The 18,984-nt window shown below is 38.5% G+C and overlaps 1 protein-coding gene across 1 annotated transcript in view; it reads left to right on the top strand.

Annotated features, from left to right (window-relative positions):
- Positions 1-18,677, top strand: part of MYBPC1 (myosin binding protein C, slow type) — a 126,356-nt gene extending 107,679 nt beyond the window's left edge. The window contains exons 24-30 of the mRNA XM_019515379.1: positions 262-375; positions 2,317-2,512; positions 3,417-3,556; positions 6,581-6,740; positions 7,124-7,260; positions 8,048-8,234; positions 17,991-18,677. Of these exons, the coding sequence (XP_019370924.1) occupies positions 262-375; positions 2,317-2,512; positions 3,417-3,556; positions 6,581-6,740; positions 7,124-7,260; positions 8,048-8,234; positions 17,991-18,085 (1,029 nt within the window). The 3' untranslated portion in view covers positions 18,086-18,677. The remainder of the gene's footprint in view (positions 1-261; positions 376-2,316; positions 2,513-3,416; positions 3,557-6,580; positions 6,741-7,123; positions 7,261-8,047; positions 8,235-17,990) is intronic.
- Positions 18,678-18,984: the final 307 nt, after the last annotated feature.

Genomic DNA, 18,984 nt, shown 5'->3' with positions numbered 1-18,984 from the left:
ACTTAATCTCATTTTATCAAAACTAAATGTACTAAGTGTATTCTCAACCTTTCCTTGTATGACTTGCCCTCAGAATCATTTTATCATCTTTATTGTTCAGCTCTGGAACCACTCTAGTTTCTCTATAACCTTTTTAAAATGCTGAGAACTACACACAACTGCACATACTACTCCAGCTCAGGCCTTAACAAAGTACAGTTGTATTATCACCTTCTGTGTCTTGCATACAATATTCCTGTTTCGTTAAACGCATGCATAAACACAAGCTTTTATTTTATTTTCTTAGAACCTCCAAAGATTCGTCTACCAAGGCACTTAAAGCAAACTTATATTCGAAGAGTTGGAGAAGCTGTGAATCTTGTTATTCCTTTCCAGGTAAGAAATAAAGACAGAGATATTAAAGCTCATTTATGTTATATTGCAAGTTTTTGAACTGCATGTGCTATAATTTTGGGGCATTGAGTTAAATTAAGCAGAAGAGGAAATACTTGGAGAGTCACTACAGGTACAGGCTTTTCCCTGCCTTCTGAATGAAGCTATTTTTCACCAATGACAAATTTTTGTAGCTATCATACAGCTGCTGATCCATTGTTTGTTGTACACAGAATGCCCAGAAACCCGTACAATGGACTGACCTTACACACAATGATCATACAGCACTTAGTTATTGCAACAAACAGACATTGACTCTAGTGAGACACAGTTTTTAAGGTTGGATTGTAATATTTAATAGCTTGTCCTGCTTCTGGGGGGTAATATGAAGTGAAATTATCCAGGCAGCAATTGTGTGCAGCAGTACATCTGTGGACGTGTCGCTTGAAATTTTGGTGCCTTGGGTTGTAGGGTTACATGCCAAGGGCCAGAGAGCAAAGGGCAGAGGGTGGCCCCAGCTTCTTCTACTTCTGCTGCTACAGCGCTACCTTCCCCCAGACTGGGTGCTGTTTCTGCCACTGCTGATGCATGGGCTCCCTGCATTCTAGTGGTGGCTACTGCTGTAGCTGCCACACAGGGTCCCTGTATAGGCTGCTCCTATTACCACCACTGTCTAGGTTTCCCAGGGCCTAAGATCATTCTGAACCCCGTCTAAATCAGTGCTCAGACTGGCATCCCACTCACCCACCCTTACTTTACACTATGGAGCCTCTGAATGCTTCTCAGGAGCAAAGCTGTTATACTACCACATCTGAGGGTGTAACAGGTACTTTCTATTGTGACTGGATAGTGGCAGGGCTGAACCCTGTCCTTGTCCCTGCAGCTTTTGAAGAGGCATATGCTACCAGTAACTTGCTTTGCTCTTTGAGAACTCCTGCATCCAGCCTGTTCAATCCCTTGTGCACACATACAGATATAAAGTGCAGCCAGGCTTCTAGGAGTCACTAGGAAGCCAAATGAGAGTTTGTCAGTTAGTACACTCTGGGCACGCATACAGAAGACACTTTACTGCACAACAGGATCATTTGCTGTGCAGTAAAGCATCACTGTCTACATGTGCATGGCACTTAGGGCGCAGTAGACTAATTTATTGCACTGCTGAGTAGTCCCATCAGATACAAGCAGTATCTGGCAGCACAGTAAATTACTGCACTTAAACACATGTGTAGACAGCGACGTTGGAATTAGTTTACTCCAGCTTAATTTGAGCCAGAGTATATTCAGTCACGTTAATTGCATGTTTAGATGTGCCTTCTACGTATTACTGCTCCTGAGAAATTACAAGACAACGACCCTTTAATTTTAACAATGAGACAAGAAAAAGACCAGACTAGATATGTACAAATATAGATTTTTCTATTTCTGTTTTGTATTATCAAAATTTTTAAAAAGAAAATCAGTTTGGGTCAGACCAATACAGAAATGTTTCAAACTGTTAAGCAAAATGAAGAAAACAAAAGTATTATTTTGGGTCACTCCAAAACACTAATTTTCCCCCTTTTTCTTATAGCCTCCTTTATTTAAAAAAAAAACAACAACTTTGAAATGAAAAAATCTGTTTCAAAATGAAAAGTCAAAGATCTTTGTTTAAAAATGGAGAACAAATTGTTTCTATGTCTTTGTATCCTTTTCCTCACTTTCTTTCAACTGAAACTATTTGTTGCAGCCATCCTGAAAGTTTAAATACTACTAGTCTCCCCCAAAAAGACAGTGTTGGATAAATATACTGTTTGCTGGGAAAAAATGTTTCCAGTTTTATATCTGATAGCCTCTGAATTGTTTGGGGGGTTGTTTATTTTATTAAATTTCTACCATTTTTATTCATCAAGATATTTATTTCCTCTTTGTGACTGTCACTCCCTCCAAAAATAATATTTTTTACAGGGAAAACCAAAGGCAAAGGTATCTTGGAAGAAAAATGGTGCTTCCGTAGACAAGAATGATATCAATATCCGCAACAGTGAAAATGACACTATCATCTTTATCCGAAAGGCAGAGAGATGCCATTCTGGAATTTATGTTCTGAAAGTGAAAGTAGAAAACTTGGTGGACAAAGCTACAATAGATATTCAAATAGTCGGTACGTTAAAATAAATAAATAAGGGCACTGTGGGCACATAGATTCCCCAAACATATTACTCAGTATCAGGACAATTAGAGATTCCTTGTAAGAACTTCCTCCTTTATACACATTTCCTCCAGCACTTGACCAAATCTTCTGGTCCAGGTTTCAGCTGGTATAAATAGGAATCTTCTAATAAGATGTCAGTACTCAAACTGAACATTACAGTCCTACATCAGAATCATGTTCTGTTTCAGTAGTTTAGGTTGCTTTTTCTGTCAGTAGTTATTTGAGTCACTAATGGTCTTTATTATGGTTGTTAAATGGTCAGATCTGGCATAACTGTGTGATAAGAGTTACTGTTTTCCCCCAGTGTTGAAAAGGCTATGATGGAACAAAGAGAGATCTGGGAAATCTCATATACTATTAATCTGTATTTCTACTATTTCTTTATACTATAGGCAGAGATAGAAGCACAGCATATATTTAAGGTTGCCTGAATCTTTCTATTTTAAGCCCATGCTATCAGTCACTTTTAACGTTGCCAAGATAACGTAGTCCATTCATATCATCAGATGAAGTTGGCTGCTGCCTACAAAAACTTATGCCTCTCTGAATGAGTTACTCTCTATGGTGCCACCCTGCCTTGCTTTCTGCAAGATAACATATGATCATGCAATCAAAAATGGCATTATAATGCATAGGCAAAAAGGGGTCATATTAAGTTTGCCCAAACCATGTAAATCCTGATATTTCCTAACTTTTGAATGCTTGACTTGGCAACTTTGGTGTCCTTTCAGTGTTTTTATTTGTGTGTGTTTGTGTGTGTATGTACATTTATATATGTTATAGTATAGATTATATTAAAACTAGAGAGAGAACAAAAGAAATGAAAGATGACATTGCCATATTATCTTTACAGATCGCCCAGGACCACCACATATTGTAACAATTGATGATGTGTGGGGAGAAAATGTTGCCTTATCTTGGCAGCCGCCAAAAGATAATGGCAATGCTGCCATTACTGGATATACAATTCAAAAAGCAGATAAGAAGAGCATGGTAAGTATTACATATATATATATATAAATCCTCACACGGTGACCACAAAGTTCATCCTTTTTAGTATAAAAAGCCCTAATAATTTACATAAGTATAGATGAGTAAGGCATGGCATTCTTACCACTGCTCAGAAAATCTGAAAAAGTCTCCTGAAAATCCCACAATTTATAAATGGATACTTGTATATTTATAATTTTTCAGTCAGATTAGAATTGGGAGAATGAGGGGGACCAGAACAGAGTTGGAGTTTAGAGATTTAGGAGCTAAACCACTGGATGAAAGTCAAGAATCCCACATTCTCTTTTTAGCCCTGTTATAGGCCTGTTGTGTGGCCTTTGGCAAATCGCTTCACGTCACTGCTACTTATGGGAATAAATTACACTTACCTCATTTGCAAAGTGCTTTCAGATTTACACATGAAAAGTGCTATTTAGAACAAAGCATCATTCTTTCATAAAGCAACCACCTATGTTACACTCTGTAAGAAACAATGATTGGGTACAACATTGAATATGTACTGCAAATTCAGAGATTGTGAATTTGAGATGTGAACCAGTCTGCATGGCAAGAGTACCAATACAGAGACCTGTCATGTGACTGTGGACAGGTCAGTTTGCCTTTCTCTGCTGTTCTGTTTCACTTCCCATTCTGTGTCTCTTGTCTCTCTCTACACTGAAAGCCAGGGTTGTTCAACAAGGCCAGGTACAAACATTACACATAAACAAATATAAGTGACTGAAAACCAGTCTAGACCTGTAATAAAATTGCAGTTTAGTACACAGAGACTGGTTTAAAAATGGCAGAACCCAGTTTAAGATAGATGGATGGATGTAGTATCAGATTTAATGTTTAGGTTATACTGGTCTATCAAACTTCTGTACCAGATCCCTGTGCCCAACAGGCTGCATCTGGCTTGTGAGGGGTTAATGTGCAGCCTGTGGGCTCCCACCTGGATGTCACTCCCCCCATTGCTCTGGCAAATAAAAAACTCCCCAGACTCACCACTCCTGCTGGCAGGGGGTGATCTCCACTGCCCCCCGCTGCCCTGCGCCATGTGGGAAGTTCTGCGTGAGCCCCTGAAGCCCCGAGGTCACTGCAGGAGTGGTGAGTCCCAGGGCTTTTCTCGGCTTTTTTTTCTTAAAGGGCTGGAGCTGGCCTGAGTGGGGCACCCGTGGGGGGCCTGGGGGAATGGGGAGGGGTCAGGAAGCTCATGGCAGAACCCCCCCATGCAGCGTGGGACAGTAGAGGGCAGCAGGGATTGCCCCCCTGCCCAGCAGCATCCGGTGAGCACCGGGGCTTTTTTTTAAAATACCAAGCTGGGGCAGACGGGGGCAGCTATGGGGGACCGGGTGGCAATCAGGGGGGCTGGCAGGGGGCTTTTTCAAAGGTCTGGAGAGCTTCAAATTGATTCAGACCTTTTAATTGGTCCCCTGATTTGATTCAGTTTCAGAGATTCGGCCACCGAATCAGGCTGAATCTCCTCCAAATCAAATCACCACACGAAGCTTCACACAGCCCTAGCAACAGCTATTCTTGTGCCCCTCAGAATTGGCACCAGAGGCTGGTGCCCCTATCACCAAGCCTAGTTATGCTACTAGGCAGGAATTCTACTCTTGCAGCACAGATGGATTGCTACATAATAGCAATTTCCAAACATTACTTTAAAACCAGTTGTCCTTAGTAGAGAAAACTCCCAAGTTCTTCCGAGAGGAAGATCATTTCTGAGCACTAATTATGGGAAGTCTAAACTGGTGTGGCTCTTAAGGATTAGTAAATTGCAGTGCAACCACCAACACAAGATGCTTGCACAGATATACATTGTGAGAAATGGAGAAGACTTGGAAGAGCAGCAGAAATTTAAAGAGAATGATTAATGGTCATATTCTTCTTAATATTGACTACATTTTTAGCATTAGGCCCCTTATTCTCAGTTTGCTATGTAGACATTGCTTACCAAGATCAAATTCAAATTTGCTATTTAAAGAGATGGCTTTCATCTAAACACGGGTCTCTTGAGAGCTATGCAGAGAGATGCCTGAAGCAATATGCACTGGTGCACTTAAGACCCCCCAAGAGAGGAGTGCCCTGCCAGAAATCACAGGAATTCAGAGTGGATGAGGTCACATTTACAGGACTTTCGTTAGCAGAGGGGAAAAAGCCATACTGTACAGTAAAAGCATGTTTCTGTCTAACTTTGCCTGCTAGAGTTATGTCAGCCACTGTTTTAGCAAGCCACTACACTAAGTTTTGTCAGCTTCTCATTGTGCTGTGGTAGTATTCCCCATTTGCAAATGATTTCATAACAGTAATTAGCAATTAACTGGAAGACGTATCAACTGGCTACTTGGTGAACTTTATGTGTTATTCTTGCTAGACTGTACTGGTGCTGCTGCTATGAGAGAGCCTCAGAGACCTGGCCCTTGATCTGTAGTTTGGGTTTATGCACACTTCCTCCTACCCTATAAACTCCTACTGAATCACAGGAAATCACCTGTGATTACATCCAGTGATTGTTCCCCATAATCAATTGGTTATGTAGGCTGTTAGAGGAGTAGAACATTAGTAAAAGAGGGTACTGGCCTGTGACACACTGAAAAGTTATTTGCTTCCCCATTACCCCTCCCACCTCAGTCATTAGCTTTCATATTTGCAGTTAAATGTTATCAGCACTATGAAACCTGAATAACAGATCCTGCCTTTCCTCTCTTGCACAAGACGACCTTTGTATTATTGTATTTCCTACTGTGATGCCACCTGGATAACAAAGAGAAAGTGACAATTTCATAGGGTCCACTTTCCATTTAGCCGTCACTGCTCAGTTAATAAACAGAATGTGGCATCCTAACTCACCCTGTTATTGTGGAATGATCCCCAGGCAGTAGCTTAGTTATTTAATTATTATTTATATAAATTCCTTTAAAAATCATCTTACACTTCCATATGTATGGAGGCCATTCCAAATGGGTCACTGCTGACAAATGGACTGCACTGTAGAAAAACTCACTCAGTGTTTGTGTCTTCCAGGAATGGTTTACTGTAATTGAACACTGGAACCGAACCAGTGCCACCATTACTGAACTCATCATAGGAAATGAATACTATTTCCGGATCTTCTCTGAAAACATGTGTGGCCTCAGTGATGATGCAACGATGACCAAAGAGAGTGCTGTGATTGCAAAGGATGGTTAGCTAGCTATTATTTATCTGAAGGGAAAGGGTGGTTTCAGAATATGGAAGATAAAAGGCAAAGAGAATTTGTGCTTGATTCTCCACTATTTGCATCTGGTGTAGTCACTTACACCTGGACAGAATAAGTAAAAATTGTTTCCAAAATGATTTTAAATAATTTTACATTCGGTATGCACAATCTATGTAACATAACCAAGGATTACAGTACCTCTTCAGGCTTGATTCTGCTGTCATGTCAGTATGAATTAGTGCAATAAAACAGGGTTGCAGTGGTATTTAAAGCAGCTCATATCAGTGTAGGTTCAGACTTCCCTTGAAAAACACCTGAACATTTGGCTTTGTTCTAACATTGACTGAAATCATATATTTATTTTATAGGTAAAGTCTACAAAAATCCAGTTTATGAAGACTTTGATTTCACTGAAGCACCTATGTTTACTCAGCCTTTAATTAACACATATGCTGTAGCTGGTTATAATGCTACTTTGAACTGCAGTGTCAGAGGAAACCCTAAGGTATGGTTAACCAGGCACAAATATTTTCTATTTTTTTTCAACTTTTTATAATTCACAAACTTGGTCTAAGGAAAAAGACCAATTAGGAGTAGGAGTCAGAATTCCTCCCTGCTTTGCCATATTCACAGGAAGTCCTACTTCCTTCCACCCCCACAATTTACCCACTTGCAGCATGGATAATATGTTTCCTGAGTCCTTGGCAGTAGTTTTCAACCTTTGTAGACTATTTACATTAGAGTATCACCTAGAAGCCTGGCTCAGGATCCCAGTCCCATTGTGCTAGACATTCTAACTGAGCCAATGTCTTCTTTGATCCATTTTACAGGGTAGAAAATTGAACTGACCCTGTAAAATAATGACTGAGAATTTCTGTTTTTTTAAGAAAGGGTTCCTGATCCACTGTTCACTTTCAGGGATTCTGATTATGTTCCGTAGAAAGATTATGATTTAAAAAAAATACTTTATTGACCAACTTAGAATGACTGTATCTTGGAAGTTACTATTCAGCTCTTTCTTATATGGCACATGTATCATATTTATAACTGATCCACATTTGGATACCACCTAAACAATTATCTTGCTTGAATTAGATTAAAGAATAAAGGCTACAAGGCAAGACCTGTGGCGTGATATGGCCTCAGTTGATTCTTGGATATGGGTTGCAGCTTTCTTTTTTTCAACATTTTTTCATTGCATATCATTGTAATGTATCATTCAACTTGAATGTAAGGTCACCAAAAAGACAACATTTCAATGAATATATTTGTGTGTGTGTTTTTTACCTTAGCCCAAAATAAGCTGGATGAAAAACAAAGTGGTTATACTGAATGACCCAAGATACAGAATGTTTAGTAACCAAGGTGTTTGCACCTTGGATATCCGCAAACCTAGCCCTTATGATGGAGGCACTTACACTTGCAAAGCAGTCAATCAACTTGGGGAAGCAGAAGTTGATTGCAAACTGGAAGTGAAAGGTAAGGTGTTTCAATCAGTGCAAATACACGGCTTGTTGAGGTATCTAATATGTCTGATTCAATCATGTACAAAGCAAGATAAGAGGGAGCATAGAAACTTTCTTTTTCTCATCAAAGACAAGAATTTGGTTTACTGCATAAGAGAAAGTAAACCATATTGGTGGGTTTATTATTTATTGAATGTCAGCATATTTGTGCTCTCAGGTCTATATTATATAATCTACTTGTTTTATTCGAGTAATCATTGACTTCAAGAGTTGTTTCATGAGTGGAGCAGTGACAAGATATGCCCTTTTGGGACCAGAAGGTACTGCTGTTGTGGCAAACTTCATAGTTGTACTGTAAAATATTTTCAGGATTAGAAAAAGGAGTTCTGGAGGGCAGGTGTGTTTCTAAAATAAACTTAAAAGGAATCAAATTAAACATGTCAATAAGATTTGTCAGTGTTAAAAGGGAAAAAAAAAAGAGAAAATGGTATCTGCTTTAAAATGGCTCTCACCTATTGGGATGTCTCAGAACCCTGATATTCTGCTAAAAACCCTATGATTTTGTCAAAAGGAAAATAAAATTACTCTTTATGTAATACCTAATAAGTGTGCTCCACAGAACCTTGTCTATACCATCAGCTAAAATTGTGTTAAGATATTACACAAAGATGATATTGAGCCCTAAACCTGTAATTTACTGTTAATGTGCCTTTATGGAAATCTACTCTTAACTCTGGGCAGGGACCCAGCCAATAAAAGCAAAGACTGGTCCATAGAATTGTGGAGCATTAATCACTTCCATGTAGATCACTTTGCTTTCCTGCACCAATGACATTACAGTGCAGTACAGAATCTAACTGAATGCAGAAGTTGATAGTATTTTAGCTATTTGTGAGATCAGACCAAATCTAGCAATACTGTTCCCTGGGACAAAGGACTTAAAATTTGATCTGCACTTACTCAAGGGAAGATGTGCTATAGGAAAAGTATGAGCACACTTAGCCTATCAGTGCAGAGCTTCAGCTTGTAGAATTTCCTCTGAAATATATAGGAGTTTTGTCATTTGAAAGGGTGACAGATAGGACTAGTATGATTTTTGTGCTGGAAACCATGATTCATTAGCCTTATCCAAAATTAGTTATACAGCAATCATGCCTTAGCTAAAGTACACTAATATTTATTATGAAAATAAATGTGTTGAATTGTCTAAGTTAGAGATGGAAAGGACCTATCTGCATCTACATAGTTCTTCCAGTTGTCACTTGTTTCCTATATATATTCCCCCAGTATTTTGCCCAATCTGCTATTAAAACCTCTTGTAATGGGGACTTCTACTACTTCCTGAAGGAGAGCCTCCCACAGGCTAGGAGATCTAATTGCTGCATTTGTTTTAAAAAGAATACATACCATTTTTTCTCACATACAACGCGCACCTTTCCCACAAGAATCAGTCCACACAAATTGAGGTTTATGTGTTAAGAAGGGAAGCTGTTTTCTTTCCTGGAAAAGAAACACATCTGGAGACACAGTGCATGCCATACAGCTGCCAAAGTAGCTGCCACTTGTGTTGTTCTCAGAATGATGAAAGGCTGGAGTCCTGTGTTAACTCTCCCATAGCTGTAGCTATTGGCATTGCCTGAAGCAGCAAGTGAGCAGCTGGTAGTATCTTCTGATGTGTAAATAACACTATATTTATAGGAACTTAAAAACTACTTACGGGAAAGAACTAATAGTCATGCTACTGCCCTTGCAAGGGTCTAGGGCCTGGCCTTGTGAAACATAGAGGAAGTCCTGCTGGGAATATAGAGGGTGCTGACAGATGTACACTCCCTGCTGTAACTCATGCCATTTCGTAGAAAGAGCCATGAGTTACAGTGATTCCCCAGATTCAACAGATGTTCACTGTTGGGCCTGGGGGATGGGGAATCAAGGTCTAGTTTGCAGCTGCTGTGTGTCTAGCCCTGTTCCCCCCTGCCCCCCACAGCTCTGGTGCTGTGTTCAGAATGGGAGCAAGGGAAGGGAAAAGAGGGGGCTCAATCTTGGGTTTGGCCAGCGTGCGCTGGAGGGTGAGGCAGTGGGTTGGAGCCCCCCATCTCAGGCTGGGCACTAGGGGTGGGGCTGGGCTTTATCAGGCCAGCCCTGCTCCCAGCACTTGCTGACACAAGTTAATGAAGGTGCTCTGCTTTGGAGTGCCTTCATCTGAAACCTCATGAAATCTTTTTTACAAAAAAACCTTTTCCTCCCACATACTGCCTTCCAAAACCCAAAACGCATGGTATTTAAGCGTGTGCTGTATGAGAGTAAATACTGTATAAGGAATTCTGGCCATACAAAAGGAGGAGAACATGTATCGTTCCTGGCCAGAGGGCAAAATAAGAGGCAATGGGTTTAAAATACAGTAAAATCTTTGTTATCTGGCATCCCTAACCAGGGTAAGGGGATTGCCAGTTATGTAAAAAATCCAGTTATCTGAAATAACCTGGCAGAGGTTTTCAGATAATGCAGCGTGGATGGGGGAAGGGGCAATGGTGGCTGCACACGGAGTGGGTAGGGGGCTGTGGGGCGGCAGCTGCAAGTGGAACAGCAACAGTGCAGGGTGGTGGGTGACGGTGAAGGCTGCCACGTGCAAACTTTCCCCTGGCCTCCCCACCATGTCTGGCTGACCGGCCAGAAATTCTGGTTAATAGAATTTCTGGTTACTTAAATGCCAGATAACAATGATTTTACTGTATAGCAAAGCATGTTTAGATTAAACATCAAGAACTGCCTAACTGCAAGAATAGTAGGACAGTGGAACAAGCTGTCTAGGGAAATTGTAGAATCTCCTTCATAGGAGGTTTTCAAGCAAAAGTTGGATAGGTAGGATTTGTGCAACATCCTGTTTGTTCAGGGAGTGGATTTAGTTGTTCTTTGAGGTCCCTTTCAACCTTATGACTCCATACAGACTTTGAAAAAGCTATGAAAGAGTAGTAGGCTAGACATTTGCAACCGTGAGGGCATTCCTTTACTTTCATTCATAAACAGTTTGTAAACATGAACTCTAGATAGCGTACCATGGGCTGGTGTATCTTGAAATGCTCCTAAGGCCCAACCCAACACCTGTTGAAGTCAATGGGATCCAGTAGCAAATAGTATGAAAAGCATAGACCTGTAGCAAATAGTATGAAAAGCATGTTTAGAAGAGTGTCTATTAATAAAAAGGTTTATTCTGTTTGTGTCATTGTTCTGTAGGTAACGAAAGCAAACATTTAATATTTGTATATTCTTATAGAGCTCATTCTACTTGTTTTGAATTGCAGTTAAGAGTATGGCTGCATGAGCAAGTTAGTATGAGGCAACCTAGGGTGTAAATTTAGAGCGTATTAACTGCTCTGTTCATAAAGTTGTACATTTATTTAATGGGTAGTCGTGTCCAGGCCTTTCTTATTTGGTACGTGACTCCTATTTTGTTCCTAATTCCCAACAACTCTGAACTATGAATCCTCTCCTTTATTTATATTCCTTTCCTGAATTCGGCATATTTGATCACTTATTTATCTACTTTTCAAAAGGATTTTTGGACTTTTATCTTGTTAGGCTCAAATACCGTAGGTGTCCTATGAGGGTTTATGCTTGCTGGTGTTAAAAGTCAGTGAGAGTTTAACCAGTTCATGCAATGGTTGTAGGATCAAGCCTACTCTTAGCAGTTGTACTATATGCAAACCAATGCACAGTTTAGGCTTACTATTGTAATATAAACAAATGCAAATAGATAACACACAGCCAGATTTTAAAAAGTAACTTCATCCATTTCCCCCCATTCATTTACAATGCCTTTCTCCACTGGCTTGTGCCACTCTGTTAACTCACCCAGCCTGTATGTTGCATTAGCAAGAGATGTCTGAGCAACTCAATCACACACAGAAAAAAGGTGATTTTGTGTGGGGGATGGAGTTCAGAATCACTGGAAACAGACGTGTGTGCGCATATGCACACGTGTGAATTTAACACTGTACTTCAGCTTTACTCCAATAAGTAAAAATTAGGGACTGATCTCACAATCCTTACTCAGGGAACACTAACTGGGTAAGGACTGCTAAAATTTAAGGGATGCTACAAACTGGTAAGCTTCACAGTTGCACTACTATAGCTGTAGGTCTTTTGAATATAGTCTCTTACTATAACTATTGCTTTTTACTTCTTTAGATGCCACAGTTTGAAAGTAATGTGCACTTGTATTACACTGAACTTTTTAAAGCTTTTTTGCCACTTTGCTTAAATATATGACACTTCAAATCCAAACGATCAACTCTTACGAATTTACCTTTCATTTCTTTAACTCTTGTATTGACAATAATAGATGCAATAGATAAAATAACTGTCTCATTTTAAAATCTTCCTTTACTCTCACTGAAATGTTTTTGGTCACTGATCTTTATTCCTGATAACATCTAGTACTAAACTAATCTTTTCCTGGTCAGTTAGATGTACTTAAAATTGTGAATATATAAGCTATTTACTACAATAGCATATCAAGCTGTCTTTCTCCACACGTATGCTAAAAAGTTCACCTTGTAGTTTGTACTAGATGGTTTTTAAGAAAAATAGATCTACCTGAACTGTTTTGGAAATGCACAGACTATACAAACACAAAATTCAATTTAAACTATTATATAAAAAAGATAATATTTCCTCTTCCCAAGGAAAATATATATATATATATATATATATATATATATATTTAAAATTCCTGGAGCATGATTTCAAATGGTTGCTGATTTGTCATTAGACTTTGTAATCAGTTCCTTGTTTGCTTTCTGTAAATGCTGTGTTTTTAAGCAATAAGAACATGATTCAAAGCTCACTGAAGCCAATGGAAAGACTAGATTTGCCTCAAGAAGATATTTTGTGTGATCCTGTTGTCATGAGATAATTGATTGCTTTAGAGAGAGGTTTTAAGAATGAAGCCAAGGATGCTTACCACTCACAACGTAATAGTTCGTAATGAATTCTGAGAAAAGTTACAATTGGTGTTAGTCGTGTTGAAAAAAAATAAGTTGTTAACAGTTAACTGCTGAAAATTTCAAATGAAAATAAATATCACTACAAATATTCTAATTCTGCAGTGATATATCATGGAATAATTAACCCAGGAGAACCATTCTTCTTGGCGGGGAAGAAACAGGTTTACAACACAGCATTCTCCACTGGACATTCCATTCCATTCCATTCCATTCCTCTTTTTTTTTTTTTTACATAAAAATGCATTTGCATGTAAAGTGTGAATTTATTTTTTTTAGATTGTATTAGTGTCTCATGGCATAGATTGGCTATGTCATATGAGCAAAGAAGGCCAAATTAATCAAGAAAGTAGGAACTAACTTCAGACTTATAAAAGATCTTGACAGATTTCTACTCTGTCGCTAGGAATAATAATATATATATAGGTAAAGAATTTATTTAATATATGCAATGGTTTTATGTGGCCTCGACTTACTGGAAAAATGAAGTATCACCCAAGTCTCCATTTATTTTTAAAATTATCCTTCTTTATAGACAAGATTTTTATTAAGAATTGGTGCTGAGAATGTCAATCTGTGCTGGTGCTTAACACACAAAGTCTAAAGAGGAAATCTCAATCTTACTTAAGTCAATGGGAATTTTGCTATTGACTTTAGCAAAACTAGGGTTATTCTGTTACATCGAATCTTACAGGATTCTTCTCTTAGCTTTAGTGTACTTACACTAGCAGAGAACTTGGCTTTATTTGACATCACTAAAATTGCAGAAAAAATATAGGTTTTTTAAAATACAACGATGCCCAAACATTGACATTTCTAATATTAGAGTTTTGCAGACTTGCAGCGTCAAAATTAAAAGCTGCTAAGCTATTAGGCTAGAACATGGTCTTACCGTTTTAAGCATTAAATGGCTGCTAGAATTCCACCTGTATAGTGCGAATATGTATGTACTGTATAGTTAATATGAATAATTAAAGGTAAGGGTTCCTATGGAGTAAATGGCATGCCTTAAATAATATAAATATGGATCTGTGCAAGGTATCTGATAGGGTACAGGTATATAACTGATCTGTACTTGATAATTTTGCCTTTTGCAGTTTCAACATATATTTATATATATAATTCTGTGCTTTGTGTGTGGCATTTTCCTCTGGTGAAAAATGCTATATATATATATGTATATATGTTTTAGCTTCTTCTGAAGCTAAGTTTGGAAACATCTATCATAAAAGTAAGTTGCATTGTTTGGCTCCAGTAGATTAATTACAGAGCCAGTCATATTTGTACGTCTGAATAACTATTTCACTTATTAATGATAATTTTGAAGTGGTACTGGATCCCTGCCTTCTACTTTCCATGTTTCTATTCCTACATATTTTACATGACTAAGGATTAAAACATCATCTTGTCATATTTGTGAACATCATTTCACACAAAAAGTTCTCTCTACTTTTGTGTTAGCAATTAAATGGTTATTTCTCTTTCTCTCTCTCCCTTAGTTGCACAGTAAGGATTTTTGAATGTATATAGTCATCTAAGGTAAGCTTTCATATGGTCCTTGCATATGAAGCTTATGTCTGTTTTCATGTCATACAATGCCTTCCAAGTATGGCTTAATTTTCATTATGTCACTTAATGAAAATGTTTTTTATCTCAATAACACCTAGTAACATTTATTTATTCTACAGTATCCCTCAACTAACAGATAACATCCAATCTTTCAAATAATTGCTTGCTACAGTAACTCCCTTTAGGAGAACATCTACTCATTTTCTAACAGTGCAAATGCCTCAATTGTATTTAAATAGCATGAGTTAGGTTAATTATTTAATATTGATAAAAATGCAAGTAACCTCAGAGCATTCTGCATCTACAGTCAGTTATTTGCATCTAGGGATAGACGCCTAAATACATTACATTTCTTTATCACTTAATTTTACTTTAAAATGAATGATTCTTTTCAAAATCTGTACTACACGTTTTAAAGAATGCTAAAAAGCATGCCATTTTTGTCTGTATTGTGCATTTGCCTAAGATGGGAAAAGCACAGCTCTGAAAAACCGACAGTGTTGGACAAGGTAGCTCAGTTGCTTAAAATTGCAATTAAATAATGTTGCTTTAGCTGGATGATAACAATAATGTTAAGAATAGATATAGCAGATTGACCAAAAATGTATAAGCAGAATACAATTTACACAAATATCAGATCCCTTGTCTAGATATAGCTGAAGCACATTTTTCTCAATTGGAGACCATAATAAGCTCATTCTGAAAATGTATGTATACTTTAAAACTCTTGGTGTACTTCAGAAGAGTTACAGAAGGTAAGTGAGAGTTTAGTGGTTGCTTTTGCACCTTGTAGAAATGAATACCCTTGCAGACTTATAAAAGCTATAGTAGGATTATGCATCTTCCTTATCACACACATCAACCCTTTTCACTGAGGGAGGACCTCCTAACATTTTTAGCAAAATATTTATCAGTGCTCCACTGTCCTTCCAAACTCCTTTCCTAATCCAGTTTACTTCACTACAGTTAGAAGATACACTCATCATTTTTTCATTTACAAATTTTCCTCATACTTATTTTCACTGTCAGTTATTGTTCTAGATATGTTGCTCATTATTTGTATTATTTGAATTACAGTAGTGCTTACAGGACGCAACAGAAATAGGTACACTTCACTGTGCTAGGCATAGCACAACCACATTTACTTTCTAAAGTACAATAGGAAAAGGAAAATCTTTTTTTTTCAATAGAGTAAAATCTACTTGAAAGATCATGGGCCAAATTCCACTCTCCATTACACACAGTTAAATTCTAAAAAACTCTGCTGGCTTCATGGTAATTCCAGATATATTTTGCTTGTGTAACTAAAAGCAGATTTGTTCCCATACAGCACTGGATATAAAACAACATCCCTTCCAAACCGTGTAAGCCTGGGATAGTGGAGGATGCCAACTCTGCCCCTGGATAGCTATTCAACAGATAATGTAGCTTGCCAGTAAGCTCCAAAGAAAGTTCAAATCTACGGAGAAAAGAAACAACTTTACAGGGGTTTGAGAGGGCAAAGAAATGCCCTGCATTAGTAAACCCCAGTTTTCCTTGAGACTTGTGGGCACTACAGGCAGCTGACCAACTAACCTGACCCAATCAATGGCAGACCAATATAGAGAGAGAGACTTGCAGGTGCAGCAGCATCTGCCTGGCTTCTTCCTGCTCTCCCTGTCCCCTCCCCACTCCTTGCTAAGCAGGGATCCCCTGTTCCCTCTGCCTTACACAGACACCTCAGCATTAGCTAGCAGACCACATGGTGGTTACGGTCCATGCTGTGTCAGACAGCAGTATCAGCTTAGGGCTTTTTGGAGATAATCAACAGCTCAGCTGGTAATGTCCCTCTGTTCCTTCTTTGTTTAAGAAGAGCTTGAACTAATGAGAGTCTGTTTGTTTTCTGATGAGGTAATAAATGCTGATAACAGAGCTGATAAATGCTGTTATCAAGGAGGGGGGGAACCTCTCCCTAAACCTGTTGGGGCCTGGCCACACCCTCCTCAGCTCAGCATTATACAAGGGAAGGGAGGGCTGTCTAGCACCCCCCCCACCGCAGCTGCTAGCCTGAGCCACTGCAGGCATGTGCTGGGATGCCTGTGCAGTTACAAAGTGATTTAGCCTAGCCAGCTTAGACTGCAAAGTTTGAATCAATTCAGGCTCAGGCTTTTTGAATGTCTGTCCCTAGCCCTTGAGATTAGCCAAGAAGCAGGGGCATAGAGTCTCTAGCAGCCACAGCTGATTCAGGAACTTTAAAGCTCAGGTCCATTAATTAAATTTCATGTAGTAAATTTTAAAGTTAAATGCTACTTCAAAACATTTTCACAGGGGTTTCCACAATTTCTTTCTATTTCAAAATGGAATGGACATTTTTCAGAATTTCTCACAGAACTATTTTTTTTACATTCATTGTGTCTACTTTAGAACCTAAACTGAAACAGCTATTTTTGAAAATCATGGGTTTTTTGTGCACTTCTTCCCCATCCTTAAGTAACATACACTGTCACCAAATATTTCAAGAGCCATAGTAAATATTTTGCTACATATTGGGTAATATAAAACACAGCTCTATAATAATAATCTTTGTGGCCATGTCTACGTAAGCGGCTGACTGCACAGTTGTAACTGTGCAGTCATTTAGTACGTGCTTGACCAAGTACTAAATGACTGCAAGGTAATGGGTGTTACTGTGCAGTCCCATTGCCATTTGTTTTTTTTCAGATGCTACTGTGCAGTAGTGTTGCCATCATGGTTCATGCCTGGTGACGCTAGGTCACCATAGGTCTCATCAAGACTCTCCCTGTCTGTTCTTTACAAGTTTTCTTATTTCTAAGACCATCAGCTGTTTTCTACGGTTAACTTTCTGTTCTAAGTTTTTATCTGAGCTATGCCTCATGCAGCCCTATTAAAATCAGTTTCAGTGCTGAGAAGGTTACGTAAAGAATTATGAAGGGGGTTTTGTTGGAGTTCAACAGATGACCAGATTTGGCCTACAAGATGTGAAATTAAGCCCTGTGCTTCACTTCTCACTAGAAGGCTTATGTAGTGAATAACTCTTGTATTAGCCCTTGGCATAGGGGTGAATTTCTTCCTACGCCAAGAATAAATATAGTGTAGGTGTGGACTAAATCTATGTCATTGTCCATATTTTGCAGAGGGCAAGAAAATACTTTAAAAGTCCACTGCTTTAATTAAAAAAATGTTATATTTCTTGTCCATAGGTGGACTTTCATTCTTCAAGCTGTTAATGGATGGGGTGCCACCGCATATCATTGATTCATATATGCGACAAGTGCAAGCAGGCAAACCTGAGTGACAGTAAGAGTCCACCCACAGTGCTTCCCTGCCACTGCACTGGAGACTGGTAGCAAGCATTACAACATTTTAATTCTTGCAATGGTAGCACAAGTGGGCGGTTGTTTTTGATGTTGCATTTGTTTTCCCTACCTGCTGCAGTAAAGAGAAAAATTATGCATGGATTGTTTCTGGGTTGAAATGAAATAACTTAAGCCAACACACACTTTGTAATGTTCAGCATTGTTTCCAGTTTGATATTGTGTTTGTTTTTTAATGAGGAAAGAGCAAAGCTTTGTAATAAGCATGAGAAGACAATCATAGTTTATTCTCAATAGTGCAAGGCGTATTGTTGTTAGAGTGACAGTATACTGAGCAACCAATGGCAATGCAATAGGGCCTTGACATATACCTCTTTTGATAATGGAACTTAAACATCTAACAGTAGCTTAACAGAATACTGTTTCATTATAAAGTGTTTAATATACATGTACTTAATGGTCATTTCAGTTGAACACATTTTCATTGTTATGACTCGCCCATAAATCAAGTCTCTCAACTGAAATTAAAGTGTTTTATTTAATGTACAATAAAAATTAAGTGTTTAAACTGTACTGAAATATTGGTTATTGATTTTTACTATGGTTGTCCTACAGCAACTCATTATATTATTTATTTTACATATTCTGGAGGCACCAGTGAGAGCCTGGGCCCCAAGGTAATAAGTATTACACAAGCATATGAAAACTTGCTCTTTATCCAGAATGCTTACAAGACAAGACAGCAAATAGAGTTTGAGAGAAGGAGGATGCTATTAGATACATACAACTTTATTTGCCTTTATTTCAGTACATCTAATTATTATGTTATTTACTTGCATACCACACACATACCCCCCCCCCCCAAACCACCCCTGGGAAT

The sequence above is a fragment of the Gavialis gangeticus genome, unplaced genomic scaffold, assembly GCF_001723915.1.
Source record: "Gavialis gangeticus isolate Ggan-Ray unplaced genomic scaffold, GavGan_comp1, whole genome shotgun sequence".
Classification (NCBI taxonomy): domain Eukaryota; kingdom Metazoa; phylum Chordata; order Crocodylia; family Gavialidae; genus Gavialis; species Gavialis gangeticus.
This window is presented reverse-complemented; position numbering and strand designations above follow the sequence as displayed.